The 25198-nt window shown below is 37.5% G+C and overlaps 1 protein-coding gene across 3 annotated transcripts in view; it reads right to left on the minus strand.

Moving 5' to 3' along the window:
• Nucleotides 1-3286: 3286 nt before the first annotated feature.
• RCAN3 (RCAN family member 3) overlaps nt 3287-25198 on the minus strand; it is a 49308-nt gene continuing 27396 nt past the window's right edge. For all 3 annotated transcript variants that reach the window (XM_023732101.1, XM_023732102.1, XM_004377107.2), the window contains 3 exons: nt 11189-11362; nt 9965-10136; nt 3287-8734 (listed from right to left, as the gene is read on the minus strand). In XM_023732101.1, the coding sequence (XP_023587869.1) occupies nt 8550-8734; nt 9965-10136; nt 11189-11362 (531 nt within the window). In that variant the 3' untranslated portion in view covers nt 3287-8549. The remainder of the gene's footprint in view (nt 8735-9964; nt 10137-11188; nt 11363-25198) is intronic.

A 25198-nucleotide genomic window follows, 5' to 3' on the forward strand; every position in this document is an offset into this window, starting at 1 on the left:
GTGTGCTTCTTAGCTCAAGTAGATAAATGAGACTAAATGGGCAGCTCCTGTCCAGAGGTGAAATGAGAAGGCAGAGAGGGTCATGAGCTGGTTCGATGGACACAGGAAATTCGGGGTGGAAAGAAGGAGTGTGCTGTCACAGTATAGCGAGAGCAATTAGGGTCACATAACAATTTATGTGTAAATTCTTGTATGACAGACTAACTTGAATTGTAAACTTTCACTTAAAGTACAATTAAAACAAAACAAAAATAACAAAAAAAGTTTTAGAGTATTAATGAGTTTGTTATTAAAAAATATGCAACTGGAATTTTGACAGAGATTGCATTGGATTTATAGATTTGGAGAAAATCTGACATCTTTATTGTATTGTTACCCTACTCAAGAGCATGGAATCTGCATGTACTTAGATAATTATCTACACCCTTTATTAGTTTAACAGTTTGTTTCCACTGATGTTTTGTTGCAATTATAAATAGCATCTTATTGAGTATAATTTTGTCAATGATGGTGTAAAGAAATGCTACTGATATTTCTAAGTTCTTCTTGTGTCTGGCAACTTTGCTGAATGTTTAGATTCTAATAGTGTGATCAACTTGATTTTCTTATTAATGAAACCAGAAAGGCTCCCTCTGGTGGCTTAATCTAACAACTATGTCCTTGCTTAGAGAAATTAATAAAGGAATTTTTATTCACAAGCCTATCCTTTAACTGGACCCCCAAGCCAAGTTTGTAGTAGAATGTTTCTCTAAATGTTCCTTGAGCACCAGTGCAATGAGATACTCACGGGTAAGAGGGCTCCACCATTTATAAGATTTGAGGAACACAGTATATCCTCTTGGAGACTCAGAATGTGCATTAGCAAATTAAAAAGTTCCTAGGACTGCAGTCGAGAAAATGTTGAACTCTTCTGAACATTTCAGATCACTAACTTTCCCCAAATAACGTTTTTGAAATGCCCTATTTAAATATCTACAAATTACTTGTATTTACGTCTTCTACATCTCAGAAGACCAGGGGAAGCCTGCCAAGATTTGAGCTCTTTCCTGTGTGAATGAGTTTTAATCCTTTCTCCTTCTAGATTAGAACTATGTTTTTATTACTATTTAAAATAATTTATTTTTTGTTGTTGAGAACATAGTCTCATTCAACAATTTCTACATTTACAATTCAGTGACACTGATTACATTCTTCAAGTTGCACAAACATTCTCATCTTTCTTTTCTGAGTTGTTCCTCCCCCACTGACATAAACTTACTGTCCCCAAGTTTCCTATCTAAACTTTGCAGTGCTGTTGTCAATTTGATCCCATATAGATGGCTCTTTAAAGAGCACAATGCTCAAGGCAGATATTCTTTACTAATTAAGCTAAACTGTTGTTTAGTTTTAAGAAGACTTCGGGGGACAGTTCTGGTTTAAGGTTTAAAGATTATCTCAGGGCAATAGTTTTGGGGGTTCATCCAGTCTCAGTGGCTCCAGAAAGCTTGGATTCCGTAAGAATTTGAATTTCTGTTCTGTAATTTCACCCTTTTGATCAGATTCTTCTATAGAATCTTTGATCAAAACATGGCACTGTTTTGATGTGTTCATTGAAGGCAGCAAAAATAGTTATTGCTCACTCCTATTTATTTAACATATTTTAACACATGTGTAGTGGTAATAGGACTCTGACATATAGATTGTTGAATTTAACTTTTAAGTCAGTCTATCTTTGTGAAGAGTCCCTGTGTGGTGTAAAGGTTAATGTGCTCAGCTGCTAACTGGAAGGGTGGAGTCTATCTGGAGGTGCCTCAAAGAAAGGCCTGGTGATCTACTTCCAAAATCTTTGCCATTGAAAACCCTATGGAGGACAGTTCTACTCTGACACACATGGGGTTGCCACGAGTTGGAATTGACTGCAACTTTTCTTAATCTTTATAAGGTAAATTACTTAAATCTTTATTCTTGTATTTTCCATTCTGGACTTAAAAAAAATCCTCCCCCCCTCACTTATTTGCAGCGGTATTCTTTTTTTTTTAAGCCAAGGATTCCTTAGTTTAGGTGAAATCTTATGCTAAGATCATTACGTATAAGAAGTCAGAGCAGAGTTGAAACAGGAGTGCAAGGCCCCAGTGCCCTGGAAGCTCAGCTCCACCTTGAGGCAGCCGCATAGAACAGTTTAGACAATTATTTTCTGTTAAGATTGGAATGTCTCCAGCTACTGTAACTTGTTACTTAAATAAACAACTTTTGAACCCTAATACGCTTTCTCCTGAGAATTAAAGATTTCATTTTATCAGAGTAGTGTGGTATGGTGGGAAGAACCTGGGGCAGAGGCAAGAGACTTGAGGTTTAGCCCCAGGTCGGCTACCATGCAGATGCGTGAACGTGGCAGTGCCTCTCTGGACCAATCTCTTGTTCTGTGGAATACAGGTGTGCATGTGTGGGGGTGAGGTGGGCTGCGTGGGTGTGGAGACCCCTGAAATCCATCAGTGTGTTTTCAACTGCTCTGAGCCCTCACAGAGGTTGGAGGATGAATAGATGGAACTTCAGGCCCCCCACTCCTCTCCCACTTCCTTCAGTAGAGCAGCTCTATTTGTTGGTAATCAGTTTTACCTTGGGCTTTATGAAAAACTTCATTTGAATGAAAAGCAGAACTCCATGGCTTAAAAATAAGTATAAAAAAATCACTCTACTAGGTAATCTCTATGGTCATTTTCAGTCATCTCCAGCTTCAAAATTTTAATTTGGAGATTTAAAAAAATTATTTTTTATTTTATTGTACATCAGGTGAAGGTTTATAGAACAAATAGTTTCTCATGAAACAGTAGTACACATATTGTCTTATGATATTGATTAACAACCCCACGACATGTCAACCCTCCTTTTTTTTTTTTTTGGTGAAAATACACATAGCCAAAGATACACCATTTCAAAAATTTCTACATGCACAGTTCAGTGACATTGACTACACTCTTCCAATTGTGCTGCTATTCTCACTTTAGATGAAGGTTTATAGAACAAAACAGTTTCTCATTAAACAGTTAGTACACGTTGCCCTATGACAATGGTTAACCACCTCACAACGCATCAACACTATCCTTACTCAACCTTGGGTTCCCTGTCACCAGCTTTCCTGTCCCCTTCTGCCTTCTAGTCCTTGTCCCTGGACTGCTGTGCCTCATTAGTCCCATTTGGTTTTATGGGGCTGTCCACTCCCGGGCTGAACGGTGAACCTCGGAGGTGACTTCACCACCGAGCTAAAAGGGTGTCTGGGGGCCGTACTCTCGGGGTAAAAAAATTTTTTAACCAAGATAAAAAATAAACTTTACCAGGAATAAATCATTTTTAACTGAGGCGTAAATCATGATAAAACCTTTCCTTGGTGAAGAACTCGAACTGTAGGGTTTTTGTTGTTGTTGTTGTTTTCCAGTCAGCAGAGAATCACCACCTTGAACGAGAGTTCACTGGCCCAACAGCATTAATGCTCCACAGGACTCTTATTAAAGGAACAAACACTTCACTTTTCTTTTCCATGTTACTACCTAAATGTAAGTGATGTATACTGAAGATACTATACACAAAGAACGCAAATTGAGGGACTGATTTAAAAAAAACAACTCACTTTATTTTTATGTTATAAAAACAAAACTTGTTACAAGTAATCACGAAGCTTCCAAAAAATTACATTCTGCTTTTGTCACCTTAATAGGGGAAGGAATGTCCTTGAAACACAGGGTTGTCAAAGCTGATGAATAACAAACTACTACAACTATGGATGGCCACTTCAAGCACACTAAAATATGGAATACATGTACATAAATTACAGACCACGCTTCTAAAGTACAATGAGTATTCACTACAGCTTATAGTACCAGGAAGGTAACATGCCCCAAAATATACCACAAGACCACAAACATGTTCAGATAAAATAATAAATTCAACTCCTGGGTTCAATTAAGATTGAGGTGAAATGGCTGAAGAAACTCTTAAACTTGGAGGACATGTACAATACAGTGAACGTAAATCAGTACTCACTGTGACTCCCACTTGGGGTTGAGAAACATTGGGAACAGTATCGCACAATAACAAGACTAGCCACTTTTATTCTCCTCAGTCCCCCATTTGAACTAGGAAGACTGGGGACTAAATAGAAAATATTACAGAAAACATATATTATCTGCATAGATGTAAATCTTCCATTACGACAAGGATGAACATTCAGTCAAAGTTATGCAGGAGTTCCAAGAATTAACAGGACACAATTTTGTTTCAAAAGAAAACGTAGGTTTACAAGATAGAACGCCTATCTAATTTAGTCAAGGGTCTGAAACTGTCACTTTTGCTTAAACAGGTAGAGACACTTTGACTCAGCCCAAGGCAAGTTCTTCTTGATAATGGCTGATAGCTTCTATTTTGAACATGACCATTTTTACCATCTTTTTGGTCTATGAACCTATCGGCTGTTGTAATTTTCAGCTGCTATGCTGCTTGTATATTTGGTAATAATAACAATATCTCCAACTTATTGACATTTTTTTCTTGATTTATGATTAAAGAAGACAATGGCATTCCTACAAAGATGGCTACTGACCCTTACTCCAAAGTGAGATAAAGAGCAAACAAGTATCAAACAAGCTCATAAATCTTATTCTTTAAATTTATTTAACTTTTTAAAAGTGTAACTTCTGTAACATGGATTTATCTCCCCAGCTAGAAGGCAGGTACTTCCCAAGTCTCTTGTTCCTGCATATCGTCACACTCATTGTAAGTAATTGATTTCCTTTAGCGTAGGAAGATGTTAATGCAAAAGGTGTAAACAAAGGAGCACACTGAGAGGGAAAAGCAAACACTAGCCAAGTTCACCTGTATGATAGGTATGAGGTACATAACTCTGCGGAAAAGAGAAAAACCCACAGGCAGTAAACCTGATGCATCATAGAACTCAGTATATTTTCCACTGCTTAATTATGTTTGAGATTTTCCCCTTTTAAAATAGAACCATGATCTGTAAAATACTCTGTATAAAATTATGAAGCAATAGATCAGTCTTCAATTTTTAATAGGACTCAATTTTACAAGGGCTATAAACTCTTCCCAAATCACATCAGATCTCATTCTGTTTCATTAGAGTCATATTTTACGTATGAGTATTTATATCTTAATCTCATTACTATTAAAATCTAGGAAAGTCTACAGAGAATGCCAGTGAAACCGCTGGCTACCAAGATAATGTTATTTAAGCAGATTCCAATTCCAATGGTTTAATGAAAACAAAAACACAAAACATGGAACATCAAATTCATTAATTAAAATGACTAAGTCACCAACTTCGTCAGATAAGATTTTTCTTATGCACTGCATCCTATCAGGGGAAAGAGGATTTTTTTTTTTTCTTATGATAAGAATTAGTATTCACTGCTTTCAAGATTAAGAGGGCAATGCAAGAAAAAGCAGGAAGAGCACTAGCCCGGGAGCTGGGAATGCTGCCTCTAGTCCTCAGGCTTCCACCACCTTGCTGCAGACCCCTAAGTGAGTCACATGACCTGTTTCCTAATTGGTGTAACACGAGGACCGGATGGTATGTTTTCTAAACTTGCCTTCAACTCTGTAACTGAGATTCTAAGAAAACCAAACCTTTTCCCTTTTTATCACAGCATTTTTAAAAGACAGAATATGAATGGAAAACAAAAAAGACTATGTCCTTAAAGAATGAAAGTACTGCACCTGACCTCTACCTCCAAGTACCTCTTCAATCCAGAACTTAAGAAGTTCCTAGTTTTTTTTTTATTTGACTCTTAATCACTGAAAAGTTTTAGTGTATAACATTGAAAAGAAGCAGAATGTGAGAAGATCAGTTTGCTTTTCACCTGATTTTCAGCTGCCCAAAAGAAGGGAACTGTTCTTATCCATTTCTGCCTTTTAGCACCTTAAACCTAGTGGATGCTCACCAGTACACTTTTTAAATTGATTTATCTTGTTTCATCAGCTGGGTATGATAAATCTAGAACATAAGACAATATATTGCAGGTTCTGTCAACTACCTTATTAAATGTTATGGTTTTCTTTTCTTTCACGGATGTTTTTTCCTAATGCAAAGCATCATTTTCTTTCCTCACAATTTACTGAATAATTTGATTCCCAAAAAGGGATTATAATTGCTAAGGACAATGTGGTTAGCATATTATGCAGAGTTGAATCCAAGTAATAATTCAATTTCAAAGAAGAAATAAAGTAGATGAATTTACTAAAAAGAAAAAAAAAAAAAAAGATGCATGAGAGACTCATCTCTTGCAATATGGTTACATGAACTGGGTATGAAATAACCAAAATTAATGATAGAGGTCATAGTACCTGCTGAGATTCTGCTTGATTTCACAATATTAAAAAGTTGATGGGCACTTAGTAGTTTTTCTTTTAGAGTTCATCATATAGAAATATTATACTAGAATGAAAATATTAAATGACTCAATATATATTTTTCAAATTTTGGTTTAAAATTTTCTTCAATTTATTCAATACTCTTAAAAAACAAACCAGCAAACAAAGAACAGATTTTTAAAATCAGGTAATATGCATTGTTTGATTAAAAAAAACTTTTACATTTTTGGGATATAATATTCCTCAGCTGGCAGGTAGAGAATGAAAGCCAAACCAAGTAAGACATGCTGGGTTTTCATCACTGAGAAAATCATAGTGAATCAACATTCCCTACCAGGAAATTAGAAGAATTTCCAACTGTTGAAAATACATACATTTCCTGATACCTAGGCTCCATTCTGCAATGATAAATTAGTATAGCTACGTAAGATCAAAAACTAGCACAACGCTGAGTTCAGACCTACAAAATAAACTAAGTGGCTGTCAGTTAAACTACCAAATGATGATCTGGATTTAATAAACTGCTTATGGAATGGCAAATTTCAACTGAATTTACACTGGGGTTTGCAGTGGCGGATATATAGAAAGAGAAGAGTTTACCACTTCAGAGTATTTAAGGGCAAGTAAAATATAGAAAACTTAAAAAAGATTTTTGCAATATAGTTTAAGCCCACAGAAATAAATTCTACCATACTACGAACAGCTAAACCATAATAGCATGTTACCAAAAACATACAGACACCGTGGCCTGAACTTCTGCATTTTCCTTTCTTTGTAATAGCAGCCACATTGGTTTATTAGTCCAAACTCATATGTACAACTCCTCCCCAGACATGCCAGGGAGTTCCCGACATCTGTCATACCAAGAAATGGCACAAAGAGGAGAGACTCAGCAGACCCACTGGACCAAAAGCAAAGCATTCTAAGTTACAATACTTTTCTATAAAAGCGACTTCTAAGTCTGAATAGACTACAAAGGGTTAAAAAGATGCTGCTTCGACTTTAGGAGGCTCAAGTACACAATCTATAACACGGATGAGAAACAATTCTGTTTTAGTGAAAAATGCCAACTGAAGGGCTAAAAATTTCACCAAAAAGAAAAGTATGATGGATGAAAAGATCTCCTCCCCTTTCCCTAACTCACAAGAATACAGTACGTGTAAACTTGTCTTTCAAAGCAAGCTGAAAATAAATGGAACATTTAAAAATGGCCTTCAGAAAATCTGCTCATCAGCTTTTACATTTGATATACGCAAACGTACATACAGCACAGAAAAGCTCAAGAACTAGTGGTTGACACAACACTGGAAAAGGTAAGAGGATAAAAAACTGGTGGCTGAAGACAGTTCTTTACAAGCTACAACACGGTCACAAACGGCAGAGTGCCATAGCCATCTGCAGTCGTAATCAGCCAAGCTCACTGGTGATACGTCCCGCTTTCAAAGTAGTCGTCCTTTCCGGGCAGCCTATCTCTGGAAGGGATGACTATGGAATGGTGGTCTGTGCATCACTTTCCTCTGACTCCAAGAAGGGAACAACACACACATAGATTTGTGCCATTTGATTCTGATAAAATGAATTTGGCAAGACTTCCCCAAAGCTAAAGAAAAAAATACTTGAAAAAAAATGATTTTCTACGAATTAGCCTATATTTCAGATTTCTTTTCGTGCAAAAAATTTCATGTATACCGAATAACAATGAACCTTTGATCCATATATTAGCTAGAAGCTATTATAGCAGTACAAAAATACCCACGCTAGATTATTAAAATTGTAAGTCTATTTTTAAATTCATAAAAACGGTACTGCACTGGGTGACTATAGTTTCAGGTTTTGGTACTCCATGCTATATGGAATCAGAGAAACTAACATTGCTGGGGGTAGAGAGGGGAGCCGTTTTCCTAATATGCTACTATTTAAAAATGGTCAAGAGTTGCCACATCTTGGGGGCTAATCCTTGAATGTAAAGTGCCACTCAGAACATCAGTTAGAATTTGGAATAGGTAAAATCAGCTGCTACTCTGTGCCAGCCTGTCTGCAGCACAGGCCTGGTGAAAAGGCTTATGTACTGTGCTGCCTTCACTCCTAGTCTTGCCTACGTTCAGCAGCAGGAAGTGTCCGCGGGGGTCGGGGCTCAGGTCTCCATTGCTGAAGCCCACAGCAGCTGCCTCGCACCTCCGTCAAAGGTGTCACAGGGCACAATCAAAGGCCTGGGGCTCATTCAGTGCTGTGGTCGGAGGGTCGGGGCGCCTTGTCTGGGTGATTTTCTGTTTGGGGTTTTTTGTTTCTTCTTCCTCTTCAGTTTCACTTTCGCAGACATGAACCACCACGCTTGGTGTCGACTCAGTTCCTGCGTGAAGTTCGTATTTCTCTCCTGTGGAAGTGAAATCAGAAACACAGCAAAAGCCTCGCCTCCAGCAAAAAGAAGATTTTTTTTGTCTCTTGCAGTTTCTTGTTCTACTTATAATTTTAATTGCTTTTTTTTTTTTTTTTTTTTAAATCTTTAAATCCTTACATCAGAGTACTTTATCTTGTTTTGGTGTTAGAGGTTTGACACTTTAAGGTTTTTACAAAATTTTTGCAATCTCAAGAAAATTAGCTGAGAAGGAATACTGAGGTCTCAAGAGTTAAAACGTAAATATTACTGTTTTATAAATAGTACAAGTGAATCTGCTTAACTTGACAATGGTTTCAGTTTTTCCCCTAGGAGACACTTGTAAAGTTTCAGGCAGCATCGGCGATCTCTCTGCTTTAGGACCCCAGACATCCAAAACGCAGCACTAATGTGCAGACACAGCGCTAAGCCACCTGTAAGCCAGGTAAAGACATGACGCTGTCTGGGGTAAACGACCAGACTGAACCTGGCATTAATTTCTTATATTATTTTAATGAGATGAGAGAGTTAGAGATATTCAAGAGTGGGAAAAGAAATAAAAAAGAAGAATTTGCAAGGGATGATACAGTATCACCCCCAATTCCTTGAAATACTATTCAGTATAGAAGTTGTCTGTCTGGTACTTTGACGAGGCAGAAGAGAAGCCAACTAATATTCACGTATTATATACTAGTAGCATTTGCAACAATAAAAATTGTAGTTGCATTTACTGAGTATTATGTATATATCTCATTTAATCCTTATAACCACACTGAAAAATAGTGATTATGATTATCCCTAGTTTATAGATGATAAACTGAGGCTCAGAAAATTGAGGCTAAGTAACTTAGTCAAGATTACAAAGGCAACAAACGCCACAGATAGAATTTGAACCCAGGTTTGTGTGACTTTGAGCCTTGGTGGCACAGTGGTTAAGTGCTTGTCTGCTAACCAAAAGGTCGGCGGTTCGAAACCACCTGCTGCTCCATGGGAGAAAGATATGAAGGTTTGTTTCCATAAAGATCACAGCCTTGGAAACCCTATGGGGCAGTTCTATTCTGTCCTATAGGGTTGCTATGAGTTGGAATTGACTCAGTGGCAATGGGTTTTGTGAGACTTCACCTGTCACTCTAATCATGCTGTCACAAGTTGGCTAGAATGCAAATTCCTGAGTATGGTCTTCAATACAAAAGATTCTAGGGAAAAAAAGGAAATATATAAGTTTGTTACCTGGTCCCAATTTGGAAACAGCACAAAGTAAATCATAATTTATCATAGGCATTGCATCTTCACTCTGCTTCCACCCCACTGGAGGGGAGGCTGGGGGGGAGATAAGAAACTGTTTGGCAGGCTGTGGTGGCAGTAAGTACGATTTGTCCCGAGTCTCACTGGACATCTGTACCTGAAAGGAAAGAGAGACTCAAAATCAATTTGCGAACTGGGCTATTTTTTCTTCACTTTCATTTGCTACGGGATTTTTAAAATAAGCATTATGTCTTTTTGGAGAAAATTAAAAATTTCTCTTGAGCAGTCTATAATCTCTAAGCGGGTAGGTCTGGGACTAATTGATTTACCACTGGACACTCAGGTGCTAAGTACTAGCTGAATTTAAAAAAAAGATGACTAGATGAATGAACAAATGAATGGTAGTAACTACAAAATTCCATTCTTAGAAGAGATTAGGTTATGCCGTCTTATTTTATACTCCATCTCAAGTGACTCCTTCTAGACATCTCTTTCATTTAGGTTTTCACTTGAAATGCAAGACAACATGCCTCTCCCTTTTTTAATTTGAAAGTTAAGACCAGGGGGATAAACACACTCTAAAAACAGTGCAAGTAATACGTAAATAGAGGTCTAATAACTCCATTTTGTTAATTCTTCGCAGAAGAAACTGATTTCTGAAAGAGTAACATCAATATAGGATTAGACTAAATATAGCCAATTCTTGGTAACCCACAAGGTCCTCGGCAATTTCAAAGTCTAAATAGCCTGTATGCACACAGTTCTATGCGACCTCCCTGGCCATCCTTTAGCGCAGCAGCCATTTTCAATGCGGGTTCCTCATATGAATCACAGAAAATGATCTGAGAGATTATTTTGTCAGTTGTCCCAAGGATGGTACATTGCTAGTGCCATTCTAGATGTATAGAAGTTAATTCACTAATCTTAGGATGCTAGGGCTTAACCCTTGCGGGACTCCAGTTAAGAACGGCTGCCAGAGGAATAAGTTTCTTTAACTATCAGTCTATGCAAAACAAGGTTAGGAGGGTAACTATGCTTAATAAATAAAACTATCTGTAAAACGAAAGAAAAACTATTATTAGAATATTTGCTGATTGGGATGGTTCATTTCAAAGATCTCTGATATAACAATATAGAAAATTGAGAACTGAAGATGTTTCTGGATGGAGAACAAGTTGAGAAAACAGTGTCACTTGCACTGTGAAATACCTGTGCAAAATACAGCTTCAGTTTCTTCCCGTTGAAGTCTGTTTCGTGGAGTTCTATTCGAGCTCTTGCTGCTGCTTCAGGTTTGCTGAAATTTATTCGGACTCTTCTAAAGCTTTTAAATAACTGAAATGTAACTTGGTCATCATAGATGGTGAAGAGTGCTTCAAATTTCTCCTACAAATTGATGAGCAGCAAGACAGAGAACATGGGGAGGTGGGGTGGAATAAAGAAAAACCTTTAACAGACGGAAATTCAAATAATAAAATATAAACAATGGAGAATGCTATGATTAACATTTCTTCCAAAAAAGTATAGCTTTCTTGCAGACTTGTTATATATTATCCATATGCTAAATGCGGCAGTTTGCATTTATTTTAAAAACAATTGGCTTTGTTAAGTACTGTGTAGACTCAAAAGGTTATAAAATAAATGTAAGGCATAATAAACGATATAAACAAACATGCCTAGCTGTAGAAACAAAACGTTACCAATGTTTTGAAGTCCCCAGTGTGCCAGCTATTTTTTTCCCCATCCCATTCCCTTCCTCTTTCAAGTAACCATTTCCAGAATTTTGTGCTTATCATTCCCTTGCTTTTATTCTATAGTTTTACCACATTTACTTGTATCCCTAAAAATACGGTCATGTTGTATGCATTCTTCTACAATTTGGTTTTTCCTCTAAGATTTTGTTCGTAAGCTTCTTCCTTATGCTGTGTCTAACTGTATGTCATTCTTTTTCACTGCTATATTCTATCATACAGCCATACTACAATTTATCCATTCTATGCTGTTGGAATCTGGACTGCCTTGTTTTTGCTATTGCGGTGCTTTGATGAACATTCTTGTGCATGCCTCTTGGTAACCACTGGCAAGAACTTCTCTGATGTATATAACTACAAACGGAATTCCTGGTCCTTATACTTTGCACATCTTCAACTTTAGTTGAATATCAAATAGTTTTCCAAAGTATTGTTATCAATTTACTCTCTAAGAGCATATAAGTACTTTGGGTGCTTTATATCTTTGCCAACACTTGATGTAGTTAGACCTTTTAAATTTTTACCAATGGGAGGAAGGGAATATGAATTGTCTCTAATTTTGGCTATAATTCACACTTCCCTGAATAATAGTAAGACTGAGCTTCCTGTTTAGCCATTTGGGGTTCCTCTTGATGTGATATGTTGTTCATAACTTTTGCCCATTTTTCTACTGGGCTGTCTTTTTTTATTGATTCATGGGAGTTCTACGGTGATACTAACCAAAATAAAAAAACCAAACCCACTGCTGTCGACTCAATTCTGACTCATAGCGAACCTAGAGGACAGAGTAGAAATGCCCCACAGGGTTTCCAAGGAGCAGCTGGTGGATTAAAACTGCCGACCTTATGGTTAGCAGCCAAATGCTTAACGACCTCGCCACCAGGGCTCCTTTTGAGAACTAGAAGCTTTAAATTACAATGTTACTGAATTTATCAATCATTTCCTTTTGTGTTTTTATGTCTTAAGAAAATCCTTCCATACTCTTGAGATTATAGTGTTCTCCTAGACAGCCTTCTCAAAGTTTTGTTTTGCCTTTCACATTTAAGTCTTGAGTCAACATAAAACAGATGTTTATGTATGAGGTAACCTCTCTCCCCTTCCCCTAGCCCTGGGAACCACCGATCTTTTGTCACTATAGATTAGACTGTATTTTCTAGAATTTTATACAAATAGAATCATATAGTATGTACTCCTTTCTTTTTTTGAAGGTGGGGGAGGTCTAACTTCTCACTGAGCATAATTATTTTGAGATTTATTCATGCTGTTGTATTCTTTCTTCCTTTTTATCGCCACGTAAAGCTCCACTGCATGGATGTTTACCCATTCACCTGTTGATGGGCATTTGGGTTGCTTCTAGTTTTGAACCATTACAAATAAAGTGGCTATGAACATTCTTGTACAAAGTTTTATATAGATATATGCTTTTACTTCTTTTGGGTAAATATCTAAGAGTGGAAGGACAGAATTATATAAGTATGTGATTATAGAAACTACCAAGCTGTTTTCCAAAGCGGTTGTACCATTTTACATTTCTAACAACTGTGTATAGATTTCTAGTTGCTCCACATTCTTGTTAACACTTAGTATTGGAAGTCTTTTTAATTTTAGCCATTCTACTAGGATGCAGCATTATCTCGCTGTGGTTTTAATTTGCATTTCCCTAACAACCACTGACATTGGGCAACTTTTCACAAGCTTATTTACTTCTTTGGTCAAGTGTCAGTTCAAATCTTTTGCCCATTTTTAAATTAGGCTGTCTTCTTATTACTGTATTTTTACGCAAATAACATGCACCTTCTGCGTTTCTTTGCTGGCTGCGCCCTCCCCCCGGGAGGCACCCTCACAAGCACTGCCATGCCAATCCTCTTCCACATGTTGCTGTAAAAAGTTAGCATAGCACACTTAGGAAAACACCTTGCAGAGGGAGGTTGCGGCCAGCAAACAAATGCAGAAGGTGAGCATTATTTGTGTAAAATATGGTAAATTGTAACAGTTCTTTACATATTCTAGATGTAAGTCCTTTGCTGAATATATGTTTTAGGAATATTTTCTCACAGTCTGTAGCTTCCATTTTTCATTTAAGAGCAGTGTCTTTTGAGGAGCAAAAGTTTTTTATTTTCATGAAGTTCAATTTGTTGACTTCTTTATATTTCGTGCTTTTTGTGTCGTATTTAAGAAAATTCTGCCATACCCAAGGTCACTAAGATTTTCTCCAAAAAAATTTTATAGATATTTTATAGCTCAGTTGCTACATTTAGGTTTATGATCCACTTCAAATTAATTTTTGTTTATGGTGTGAGGCAAGGGTCACAGTTAATTTTTTTCCAATCTCTTGTTCCAACACCAATTATTAAAAAGATTATCCTTTCCCCTGTGCACTGACAGCTACAAAAGATGATTGAGAGAAATTAAAGATGCAAATAAATGGAGGGATGTACCTTTTTCCCCCCGCTCTGGGAATCATTTTTTGACATTATTGGTCCTCTCTATTGTATATTTTATTTCATTAATTTTCCTCTTATCTTTATTCTTTCCTTTGCATTTGTTCTTTTTCTATATTCTTAAATGGATGCTTAGTTTATTATCAGCTTTTCTTTTCTAATATAGCATTTAAAGGATATATATTTCCAAGTATTAATTTAGCTGTCCCCCACAAGTTTTGATATATATTATTTTCATTATCATTTGATTCTATATATTTTCTAATTTCCATTATGATTTTTCTTATCTCATGAATTAGATGTGTATTTATTAAATTCCAAATGATGGGAGATGTTTAGTTATCTTTCTAATGTCTCACTTACTTTCACTGTGGCCAGAGGAGGCTGCTTATAATGATACCAATCCTTTCACATTTTTGAGACTTGCTTTTGGTTCAATACGTCATCAATTTTCATAAATCTTCCATGTGTGCTTGAAAAGAATATGTTTCTGCAGATATTGGGTACACTATTGTAAACATGTCCAAGGATATCAGGCTTGTGTTCTTTAAAAGTTTATATCCTGCTTTTTTGTTTTGCTTTTGTCTATTTGAGCTACTGATTACCAAGAGAGGTCTCTTAAAATCTTCCACTATTGATGCTGGCATAACTGGATATCCATTTGTAAAATAATGAAACAGGACCCATACTGCACACCATACACAAAAAGTAACTCAAAATGGATCAAGCACCTAAATATAAAATCTAAAACGATAAAGATCATGGAAGAAAAAAACAGGAACAATGCTAGGGGCCCTAAGATATGGCATAAATAGTATATGAACCATAACTAACAATGCACATATACCAGAAGAGAAACAAGATAACTGGGAGCTCCTAAAAATCAAACACTTATGCTCATCAAAAGACTGCAACAAAAAAGTAAAAAGAGAACCTACAGACTGGGAAAAAAATTTTGACTACGACATATCTGATAAGGGTCTAATCTCTAAAATCTGCAGGATACTTACTGCAACACCTCAACAACAAAAAGACAAACAATTCATTTAAAAAATGGGCAAAGGACATAAACAGACACTTGATGAAAGAAGACATTCGAGCGGCTTACAGACACATGAAGAAATGCTCACGATCATTAGCCATTAGAGAAATGCAAATCAAAACTACAATGAGATACTATCTGACCCCAAGAAGGCTGGCACTAATCCAAAAAATACAAAATAACAAATGTTGGAGTGGCTGTGGAGAGACTGGAACTCTTATGCTCTGCTGATAGGAATCTAAAATGGTATGACCATTTTGGAAAACGATATGGCACTTCCTTGAAAAGCTAGAAATAGAAATACCATACGATCCAGCAATCCCACTCCTAGGAATATACCCGAGAGAAATAAGAGCCATCACATGAATAGACATGCATACTCATGTTCACTGCAGCACTATTCACAGTAGCAAAAAGATGGAAAGAACCTATATGCCCATCAACAGATGAATAGATAAACAAATTATGGTACATACACCCAATGGAATACTATGCAACAATAAAGAACAATGATGAATCCAAAAAACATCTCACGACATGGATGAATCTGGAGGACATTATGCTGAGTGAAATAAGGCAGTCACAAAAAGACAAATACTGTATGAGACCACAATTATTAGAACTTAAGAAAAGGTTTAAACACAGAAAAGAGCATTCTTTGATGGTTACGAGGGTGGGGAGAGGGGGGAAGGGAAATCACTAACTAGATAGCAGACAAGGATCAACTTCGGTGAAGGGAAGGACAACACACAATACAGGGGAAGTCAGCACAACTGGACCAAAGCAAAAGCCAAGAAGTTTCCTGGATACATCCAAACACTTTGAGGAACAGAGTAGCTGGGGCCTGGGGACCACAGTTTCGGGGGATACCTAGGTCAACTGGCATAACTTAGTTTATTAGGAAAATGTTCTACATCCCACTTTGGTGAGTGGCATCTGGGGTCTTAAAAGCTTGTGAGTGGCCATCTAAGATACATCAATTGGTCCCATCCCATTCGCAGCAAAGGAGAATGAAGAAAACCAAATATACAAGGAAAATTCTAGCCCAAAGGACTAAAGGACCAAATGAACTAGAGACTCCACTAACCTGAGACCAGAAGAACTAGATGGTGCCTGGCTACCACCAATGACTACCCTGACAGGGAACACAACAGAGAGTTCCAGACAGCGCAGGAGAATAATGTAGAACAGAACTCAAATTCACGTAAAAAGACTAGACTTAATGATCTGACAAGAGACTGGAGGAACCCCTGAAACCCTGAGACGTACTGTTAACCCAGAACTGAAACCACTCTGAAGTCCACTCTTCCGACAAAGATCAGACAGGACTATACAACAAAAAATATTACACGTGAGGAATGTGCTTCTTAGTTCAATCAGATATACAAGACCAAATGGGCAGCACCTGTCCAAAAGCAGGATGAGAAGGCAGGCAGGGACAGGAACTGGTCGAATGGACACAGGGAACTTGGGGTGAAAAAGGGGAGTGTGCTGTCACTTTGTGGCAACTGAAAAAATTTTAAGAGTTACAAAAATGTTTAAAAAAAACTTATAAAAAAAAAGATTATTGTGAAGAAGATCTGCTTATATGAATCAGGAGTCAAAATAAATTTGTTAAAATAAAAAAAATCTTCTACTATTAGGTGGATTTGTCTATTTTTCCTTGTAATTTGGTCACTTTTCTTTTAGACATTTTAAGGCTATGTTACTGTGTACACACAAGTTTAGAATTGTTTTCTCTTCCTGGTAAACTGAACCTTTAATTACTAGGTAGTAGCCCTCTTTATCTTAATCTCTCTAGGAATGTCTTTTGCCTTACAGTCTATTTTGTCTGACATTAATACAGCAGGTGCAGTTACCTTTTGGTTTTATATTGCATGGAGATCAATTACCAAAATTTATGTATTCTTATTTTTTAGATGTGTCTTTCATAACGATATACACACACACACACACACACACACACATCAATCTAGTTTGACAATCATTGTCTTTTAACTGAAGGAGATAGTCCATTTTTATTTGTTGTGATTGCTGATATTTCTGGATTTTTACCATCTTATTTTATGCTATTTGTCTGTTATTTTTGTCTATTTTCTATGTTCATTTTTTCTCTTTTCTTCCTTCTTTTCCATTAATTTTTTCTCTGTCTATTGCCCCCAACTGAATGAATTTTCTATAAAAGATGCTGTATAGCGATATTGTTGTAACAGAAATACCACAAGTGGAAGTTTTTAACAAACAGAAGTTTATTCTCTCACAGTCTAGGAGGCAAGAAGCCCGAATTCAGGGTGCCAGCTCCAGTGGAAGGCTTTCTCTCTCTCTTGGCTCTGGGAGAAGGTCCTTGCCATCAATCTTCCCCTAGACTAGGAGCTTTTCAGCACAGGGACCCTGGGTCCAAAGGACACGCTCTGCTCCTGGCACTACTTTCTTGGTGGTATGAGGTCCCCGTCTCTCTGCTTGCTTCTCTCTTTTATATTTCAAAAGAGATTGACTTAAGACACAGCCTAATCTTGTAGACTGAGTCCTCGTTAACATCAGAGGTAGGATTTACAACACATATAAAAACCACATCAGATGACACAATACTAAGAATCATGGCCTAGCCAAGTTGACACATATTTTTGGGCAACACAATTCAATCTATAACAGATGCTAATATACATTTACCACCTTCTGTAAAGATACAAGGAGCCCTGGTAGCACAGTGGTTAAGAGCTCAGGCTGCAAACCAAAGACTGGCAGTTTGAATCCACCAGCCACTCCTTGAGAACCCTATGGGGCAGTTCTACTCTGTCCTATAGGGTCGCTATGAGTCGCAATAGACTCGATGGCAACACATTCTGTGGTTGTTGTTAAGATACATAATTCCCTATAGCCATAGCTCCTCTTTTACAAGGGCAAAACAATAAAATCCTTTGCTCAAAGTTCATGTTGGGGCTATGTAATTCCACTAAAAAAAGTATTTTTTTTTGGTTTTAATAAAAAGTAAAATTATATATATACCCTACATATTTTGAGGTAGAATAGAGCAAGAAGGTGGGAAAGCAATATTTGGATCGTTCTATGAGGCTGAGAAAAACATTGAAAAAATCTGTTCTCTTCCTATTTATTAATGAATTGGGATAATGAAAAACCTTACTTCAATTACCAGAAGAACAGCAACATTAAATTTTCTTTACTGGTCACTTTTATGTAATAGCTTAAAAAATGAAATGTAACAAAACAGGCCTAAGAAAATTCTCGATGCCTTTAGAAATACTACTGAGGGTTGCCAACGGTAATAATAAAAGGAATCTGTAAATTCATGTTCTTTTTCCTTGGCCTATCTTAAGTGTTACGGCTGCTAACCAAAATGTTGGCAGTTCAAATCCACCAGACGCTCCTTGGAAACCCTATGGGGCAGTTCTACCCTGTCCTATAGGGTCACTATGAGTTGGAATTGACTCCACCGCAACGGGTTTGCTTTGTTTGTTTGTTTGTTTGTTACCAGTTATTGTGGCCTATTAATTATTTTGCTTGACTTATCAACTATTTGTTGATATCAAGATGCAAACCACGCACACCCTCCTTTATTAACTTCTCTTAATTTGAACATTTACCTACCACTCTGCAATATTTCTATTTGATAAAATAGTACTCAAATATTTATTCTTCTAATATTCAAATATCCCTCCATTGTTGTCATTTATCCTAGAAGTTCTAATATTTTCATCCATTCATTTTTAAATATACATATATATTTAACAATCAACTCCAGACCTTGTTGCTAAGGGCTGAACTTCTAATCTACTACCACAAGCTGCATCAAACGGAGGTCAGGTTTAAGATCAATCCTATTTTTTGTTGTATTATTTCCACATATTAAAATAATAGAGACAAGTAAAATATAATAGGTATATTAAGATTTAAAAATAGCATGCCCGTTCTTAAAAAGAAATATGAAAATATAAATACATTAAATATTAATAATTATTAATACTTATAGGTGCATTTCATAGTTTCCTCAGTATCTATTTCAAAGATGACTAGCTTTGTCATGTTTATAAAATGAGATTCTATAAGATCACATTCCATTAAGTTCTTGGTAGATATTTGTCTTGAAAAATTTTGAATACTAAATACATATTAAAATTCCCATATTCGATAGTTAAGAAACATCAACACTGAACGCAATGGAAATGAAAACTAAGGAAGAACTAATTAAGCATGGTTTATAGATTTATAAAAGATTAGTATTTTGTAATTCTGTATACTAAGCAGCTTTCTTTGCCCAGGGTAAAAGGATCATGTATTTATTCCTAATTTCCCACAACAATGAATTCTTCACGGTAACACTGCATTGTATAATACAAGCTATCCTGAAAACTAAACAGCTACTTGATAATCATATCCTTCTGCCTATTTCTCTTCAAAACAATTTTTTTCTGTTTTCGTTGTTAACTGAATGTTAACACACAGATGACAGCAATGGATCATATGGATCTCTTTCTCTAAATTTCAATACCTGTGGAACAATTAAGAATTACACAAAAATAAAGTCATACAACAGTTGATTAGTGAGCTTTTTCTAAGTTTTATGTTACTTCCTCCCCCTCTTCCACATCCAGTTTTTCCTTTGATGTAGCATAAATGTGGCTTCTGAAATATGTGACGTCTAGCTGTGAGATGCTGTTGAAAACTACGGCTCTTTTCTCTTTGAGGAAAGAGGAATCCTTTGCTGGTGGCTCAGCTCTTCAGTGAATCCACATATATCAGCATATGCCTTCCTGAAGCTGCCCCGGACAAGCTGGCATTAACACAGAGGGATTCAGAAGATTGCAGACAGAAGGTAAGGGACACAATCTATGAATATGGACTAAAATAACTTGTGACAAACATTTAAGAACCATGTACCTGTTCACAATTCATTTACAGGCCAAATTATTTTCCCCTCATAATTCTTTTAGAAATAATTCACTGTCATAAATTTCTGAATTCTCTAATGATATAAAGGGGTTGAACACCAACTTTTGGGTTAGCAGCTGATCCCAAACTGCTTGTGCCACCCAGGCTCCTAGGAGTAGGAAGAACAATTTCACTGTTGAGGTGAAGCGATCCTTCAATCCATTCAGCAGCGAAATTATCTTTGGTGTCTTAAGGCAAGAAATTTTTTTATATTCTATGTGTTTCTGTAAATCCGAAATAGAAAATCCCACCTCTCCAGTGCCCGAGGCTGCAGGTTCACCAATATCATACATAGACAAGGCCTCCGTTTCTGCCCGGTGACAGGCAGAGCGCCCTTCATTCTCCTCAATACCAATGCTAACTAAAACAGAGAGATGGACTTCTTGGACTAGAATAAAAGCACACGTACAGCCTTGCATGGTAACTAAAAAAAACTTTATGTGCTAATCTGAGCACTTATAAAAGTTCTGGGGCCGAAATTCAAAAGTAGTAGAGGGGAGCGGTACATGTATAAAATTTTAAAACCACTATTACATTGCCTTCAATACCTTCCCACACCAGAAAGAAGCATGAAACTGAATTAAAGTTCAAGAATATGGACGGTTACCTACTCATTACTGATTTTTATGTTTTAATGTGTTTATAAATATATACTTTGCCTTACTGGAAAAAAATATTTTTAAAGGACTATGATCTTTTTTCTGAAATCTGTAATATTCCCTATACCATGTATAAGAAAAGTGGTCAGACTGATAATAAGTCATTTTTGATGGTAACAAACTATGGATTGGTATAAGAGCTGAGTGTTGGTTAAAAGTAGTTGCCTTTGTGTTGATTCCAACTCATGGTGACCCCATGTGTGTCAGAGTAGAACTGTGCTCCATATAATCGTCAACGGCTGATTTTTTGGAAGAAAGGCTCACCAGGCCTTTCTTCTGAAGCACCTCAGGGTGGACTCGAACCTTAAACCTTTCAGTTAGTAGCCAAGCACGTTAAGCATTTGTATCACCCAGGAACGGAGTGTTGGTTACATGGGTATACACTGTAAAAACACATAAATTTGCACTTAAAATCTGTACTTTTCAGTGTAGATGAGTTTTGCTAAATTAAAAAAAAGGTTTAAGTGAAAACAAGAGAAAGGACGGGATGTGCGGTTATAGCAGCCAACAGCAAAGTTGGAGGTAGCACGTAGGCCCTCACCAACGCCAAGTATAGCTTGCGGGGTCAGAGCCCTGCTTTGTGAGTGTCAGTCATGAACCTAGCTGTGAGCACAGTAAGGCTGACTTTGGCCACATACTAGTTCCATCTTCAGTTAGGACAACACGTTCCTAGTTGTTGGTAATAATTCTGGCTATAAAAATGTCTTCCTTTTTTCCATGGCTAAATTGGAAAAGATCTATGATTATGCTTGAACAGAAGACTGCAGACAACGCAGAAGACATTTTTATGCAGTTTGGTGGCCAATGCCCCAAAACCCCTAGAAAACAATATGCCAGGAGACAGATACACGAGGGAAATGAGAGATGCAACCACAACTATCACTCAGTTACAACATTAACAGTTAAGCTGGTTCGGCAGCAGGCAGGTCTCTACTATAGTCTCTAGACACACACACAGTTTCCAAAATACAAAGGTAATGCACTCTATCAAGGACCTCCTCAAAAACCATCAATAAATACAAATAGCTTTATTTGGCTTTTCCAGGGAACACCTACTGAAAAGGTACAAATCTTTAAAACCACAAATGAGGACTTCTAATGAGACCCCAGCTCTTGACAGTCCCCAAGCAGCAGCACTGGCTTTTCTTTCTTTTTAGCCTAAAGGTTGTTTGGTTGTTTATTGAAAAGTGCAGAGAACACAGAGGACTAGATTACAAGGCCCCCAGAGAAAAGAGCAGATGGAACAAAACTGGGGAGAGAGCAGACAAATGGTGGAAAGTAGAGAATTCTGTCTCCTACTCAACATGTCCTCTTAATCCAAAACCTCAAAACGGCACACGGAAAACTCCAGGTTAGCAAACTCATCCAGGCAGTTGGGCTTAGACACATGGTTTTGCTCTAAGATGTTAAAGGTGAGAAAAACCACAAAGGTGAGTTCTTCCCCTGTAAACCATGTGACTTGCCCCAGGAATAAGTACAACTGCTTCAGTCATCCAGATTGCTGTTCCAAGTTCTCAGGCTTCAGCTTCACTTTCTGTCTTGTTCTCCCCATTCACGAAGCAGGAAAGATTAGGAAAACCCAGGTCCAGCTTGAATTTCATGTCTGGCCACCAGCTTCTACCAGAGTTAGGAGGTTCCTGCCCATGTACGCTTCTCCCCAGCAGCAGGAGGGCAATGCGAGCCAGCCTGAAGATGTTCTGATGGCCCAGATGGAGACAACACTGCCAATACAGTGATCTCTTTTCTGTCCCTTTGGTGACTGAACACAGGCTTTGATGAACAAGTACCCAACCCGCCTCTATTCTGAGAAGGGAAACATGAGTAGACAGTATCCATTCCTGAGGGCCAGAAACTCTCTGCCTTTGGCATGGGTAAAATACTGCTTTCTGCATCCTGTAACAGAGACTGTTCACTTCTTTAAACAAATAAGACCACAAAAGAAAGACCTCAGGAGGAATCTACCACCTGGACAGGTGACTTCAAGGAGATCTTATGGCTTCTACCAGTCACTTATCTTCTCAAATAACAACTCTGGAAGCAGACTGTCCGGGTTTGATACCTGGCTCTATTATACAGCTATGTGACTCTAGGTAGTTCAAGTGGTTTGTAATCAGCTACCAACCAAAAGGTTGGCAGTTCAGTCCCACCCAGCAGCACTGCAGAAGGCCTGGCGATCTGCTTCTGTAAAGATTATAGCCAAGAAAACCCTATGGAGCAGTTCTACTTTATAACACATGGGGTCGCCATGAGTCGGAATCGGTTTGGTTTTTGGTTTTGATGACCTTGGTCAAGTTACTTACTCTTGCTATGCATGCATTTCCTTACCTGTTAAATGAGGATAATAAAAGTACCCACTCTGTAGGACTGTTGTGAGGATAAAAAGAGTGAATACTCAAAGCTCTTAGAACAGCTCTAATGCACAGGAAGTGCTATTACTACTATTAACAGAAATAGGGTAGAGCTTTTGCAATAGTGGTCACAAAAAAAAAAAAAAAAAAAAGCTACTCTCCTGTACAATGTGGATTCCCCAGGAAGGAGGCAAATGTAAAGTGATGACACAATACGAGCTAGACAGCAGGCACCAGGGAGGTCACTGATGGGAAATCAGATTTTGTACCTCCTGATACTCCTTTACTAATTCAGATGCATTGTACTGCTAGAGCAGTCACCAGGAGACATGCCCTCCCTGGTGACGCAGGAGTGGTGAGTGACACTTAACTGGAACAGAGAGACAGTGCACAACTGATGAAATGAAATCTTCTCAGGATTCTTTAGAAAGACTAAACTTGACCTATGACCTCTAACGCTCTGAGGCAGAGAACACTGCTTCTCTGGTATGACACCAAGGATTCTATGTTACTCAGCTATTAACTCTGACTTGAATTGAGGGAGAGGATAGCAGAAACTTTTAAAATTATTATTGTAGCTGTAGTCAAATTCTACATATTGAAAAAATATACTGTTTTCACTTCAATGGCTTTTAATATTGCTTATTAATTTTTTGTTTTGTTTTCTATTTGTTAAAATCAGCTGTTTGATGATAGCTTTGAAACTGCTTTGCCATGCATGTACTTATGGGGCCCAGCTAGCACAGGAGAATGAAAACCCACTTAAATGGGAGTGGCTGATATGAATTCACTATAGTATATACAGAAAATGTGGAGTAGTTAGCCGGAGCTGTTCTTCATTAGATGCAAACAGTTTGTGTTCAACTACTATCCTAAAACTTGATGGTTTGAATCTACTCAGTGGCTCTGTGGGAGAAGGGCCTGGCCATCTGCTTCTGTAAAGATTACAGCCAAGAAAATCCTAATGAGCAGTTCTACCCTATAACACATGGGGTCGTCATGAGTTGGAATCAACTTGATGGCAACGAGTTTGGCTTTTTGTTCTTATGCACAAAGATCAAAAAAAATGTTTCATAGTTTGGCTTGCCAATGTGCTTAGTAGCTGACAGTGACTTTTGAGATAAATTCTATTTCTTTGGTCTCCATTAGGTGTTTTTATGCATTTTGTTAAATTCCTTCTGCATGTTCATCCATTTACTCATTCAGTAAGGTCAGGTGCTATTATAGGTGCTAGGAATGTAAGACTCTGACTCATGGTGAACTTGTGTGTTAAAGAAGAACTCGGCTCCGTAGGGTTTTCAATGGTTGACTTTTGGGAAGTAGAGTGCCAGGCCTTTCTTCTGAACTGCCTCTGGGTAGATTAGAACCTCCAACCTTTTGGTTAGCAGCCGAGTGCATTAACCGTTTGTGTGATTTCTCCCAAGGTAGAAGTGTTGTTTCTTTCCAGTGGTGTTTTCTTCATGGGTATTAGAGGATGGAGGTGATTTTTAAAGTTAAGAACTCACCTTTCCAAAGGCATGTAAACTTGAAAGAATGTCAGAAACAACCAGGGAAAGGAACTTAAGTGCACTGTTTGTTCTTAAAAACAGAATAAGGTATCCTTTCTTTAGCTGAATATTTTGTCCAAAAGCCACTAGGTGGGGCTGAATAAGACAGGTGTTGTAAAATGGTGGGAACAGTAGCGTCAAAATTTGTCTAACTTGACTTCCGGGCAACATGGCGCTATAGTCAGAAGCACCACACCGTCCCTCCACAGCAAAGATCAGAAAAACTAAGTCAAACAGAGTCACATGTCAATCCTGAAACCCTAAGAAATGAACACTTAAGGACTATGCAAAACCAAAAGAATTACAACGGGGAACCAGAGAAGTCAATCTGTAAATGGCAACAGCATCAGAACAATAAAAGAGGGAACAAAATGGTGTAGGTATAGAACCTTCTAATGGAAAGGAAGGCAAGGCGATACCAAGTAATAATCGACTGGTTCAAATCTAGGAATATAAGGGTAAATTTCAAGGTAACCACAAAGAAAGT

Source organism: Trichechus manatus, unplaced genomic scaffold (genome assembly GCF_000243295.1).
Source record: "Trichechus manatus latirostris isolate Lorelei unplaced genomic scaffold, TriManLat1.0 scaffold00048, whole genome shotgun sequence".
Lineage (NCBI taxonomy): Eukaryota > Metazoa > Chordata > Mammalia > Sirenia > Trichechidae > Trichechus > Trichechus manatus.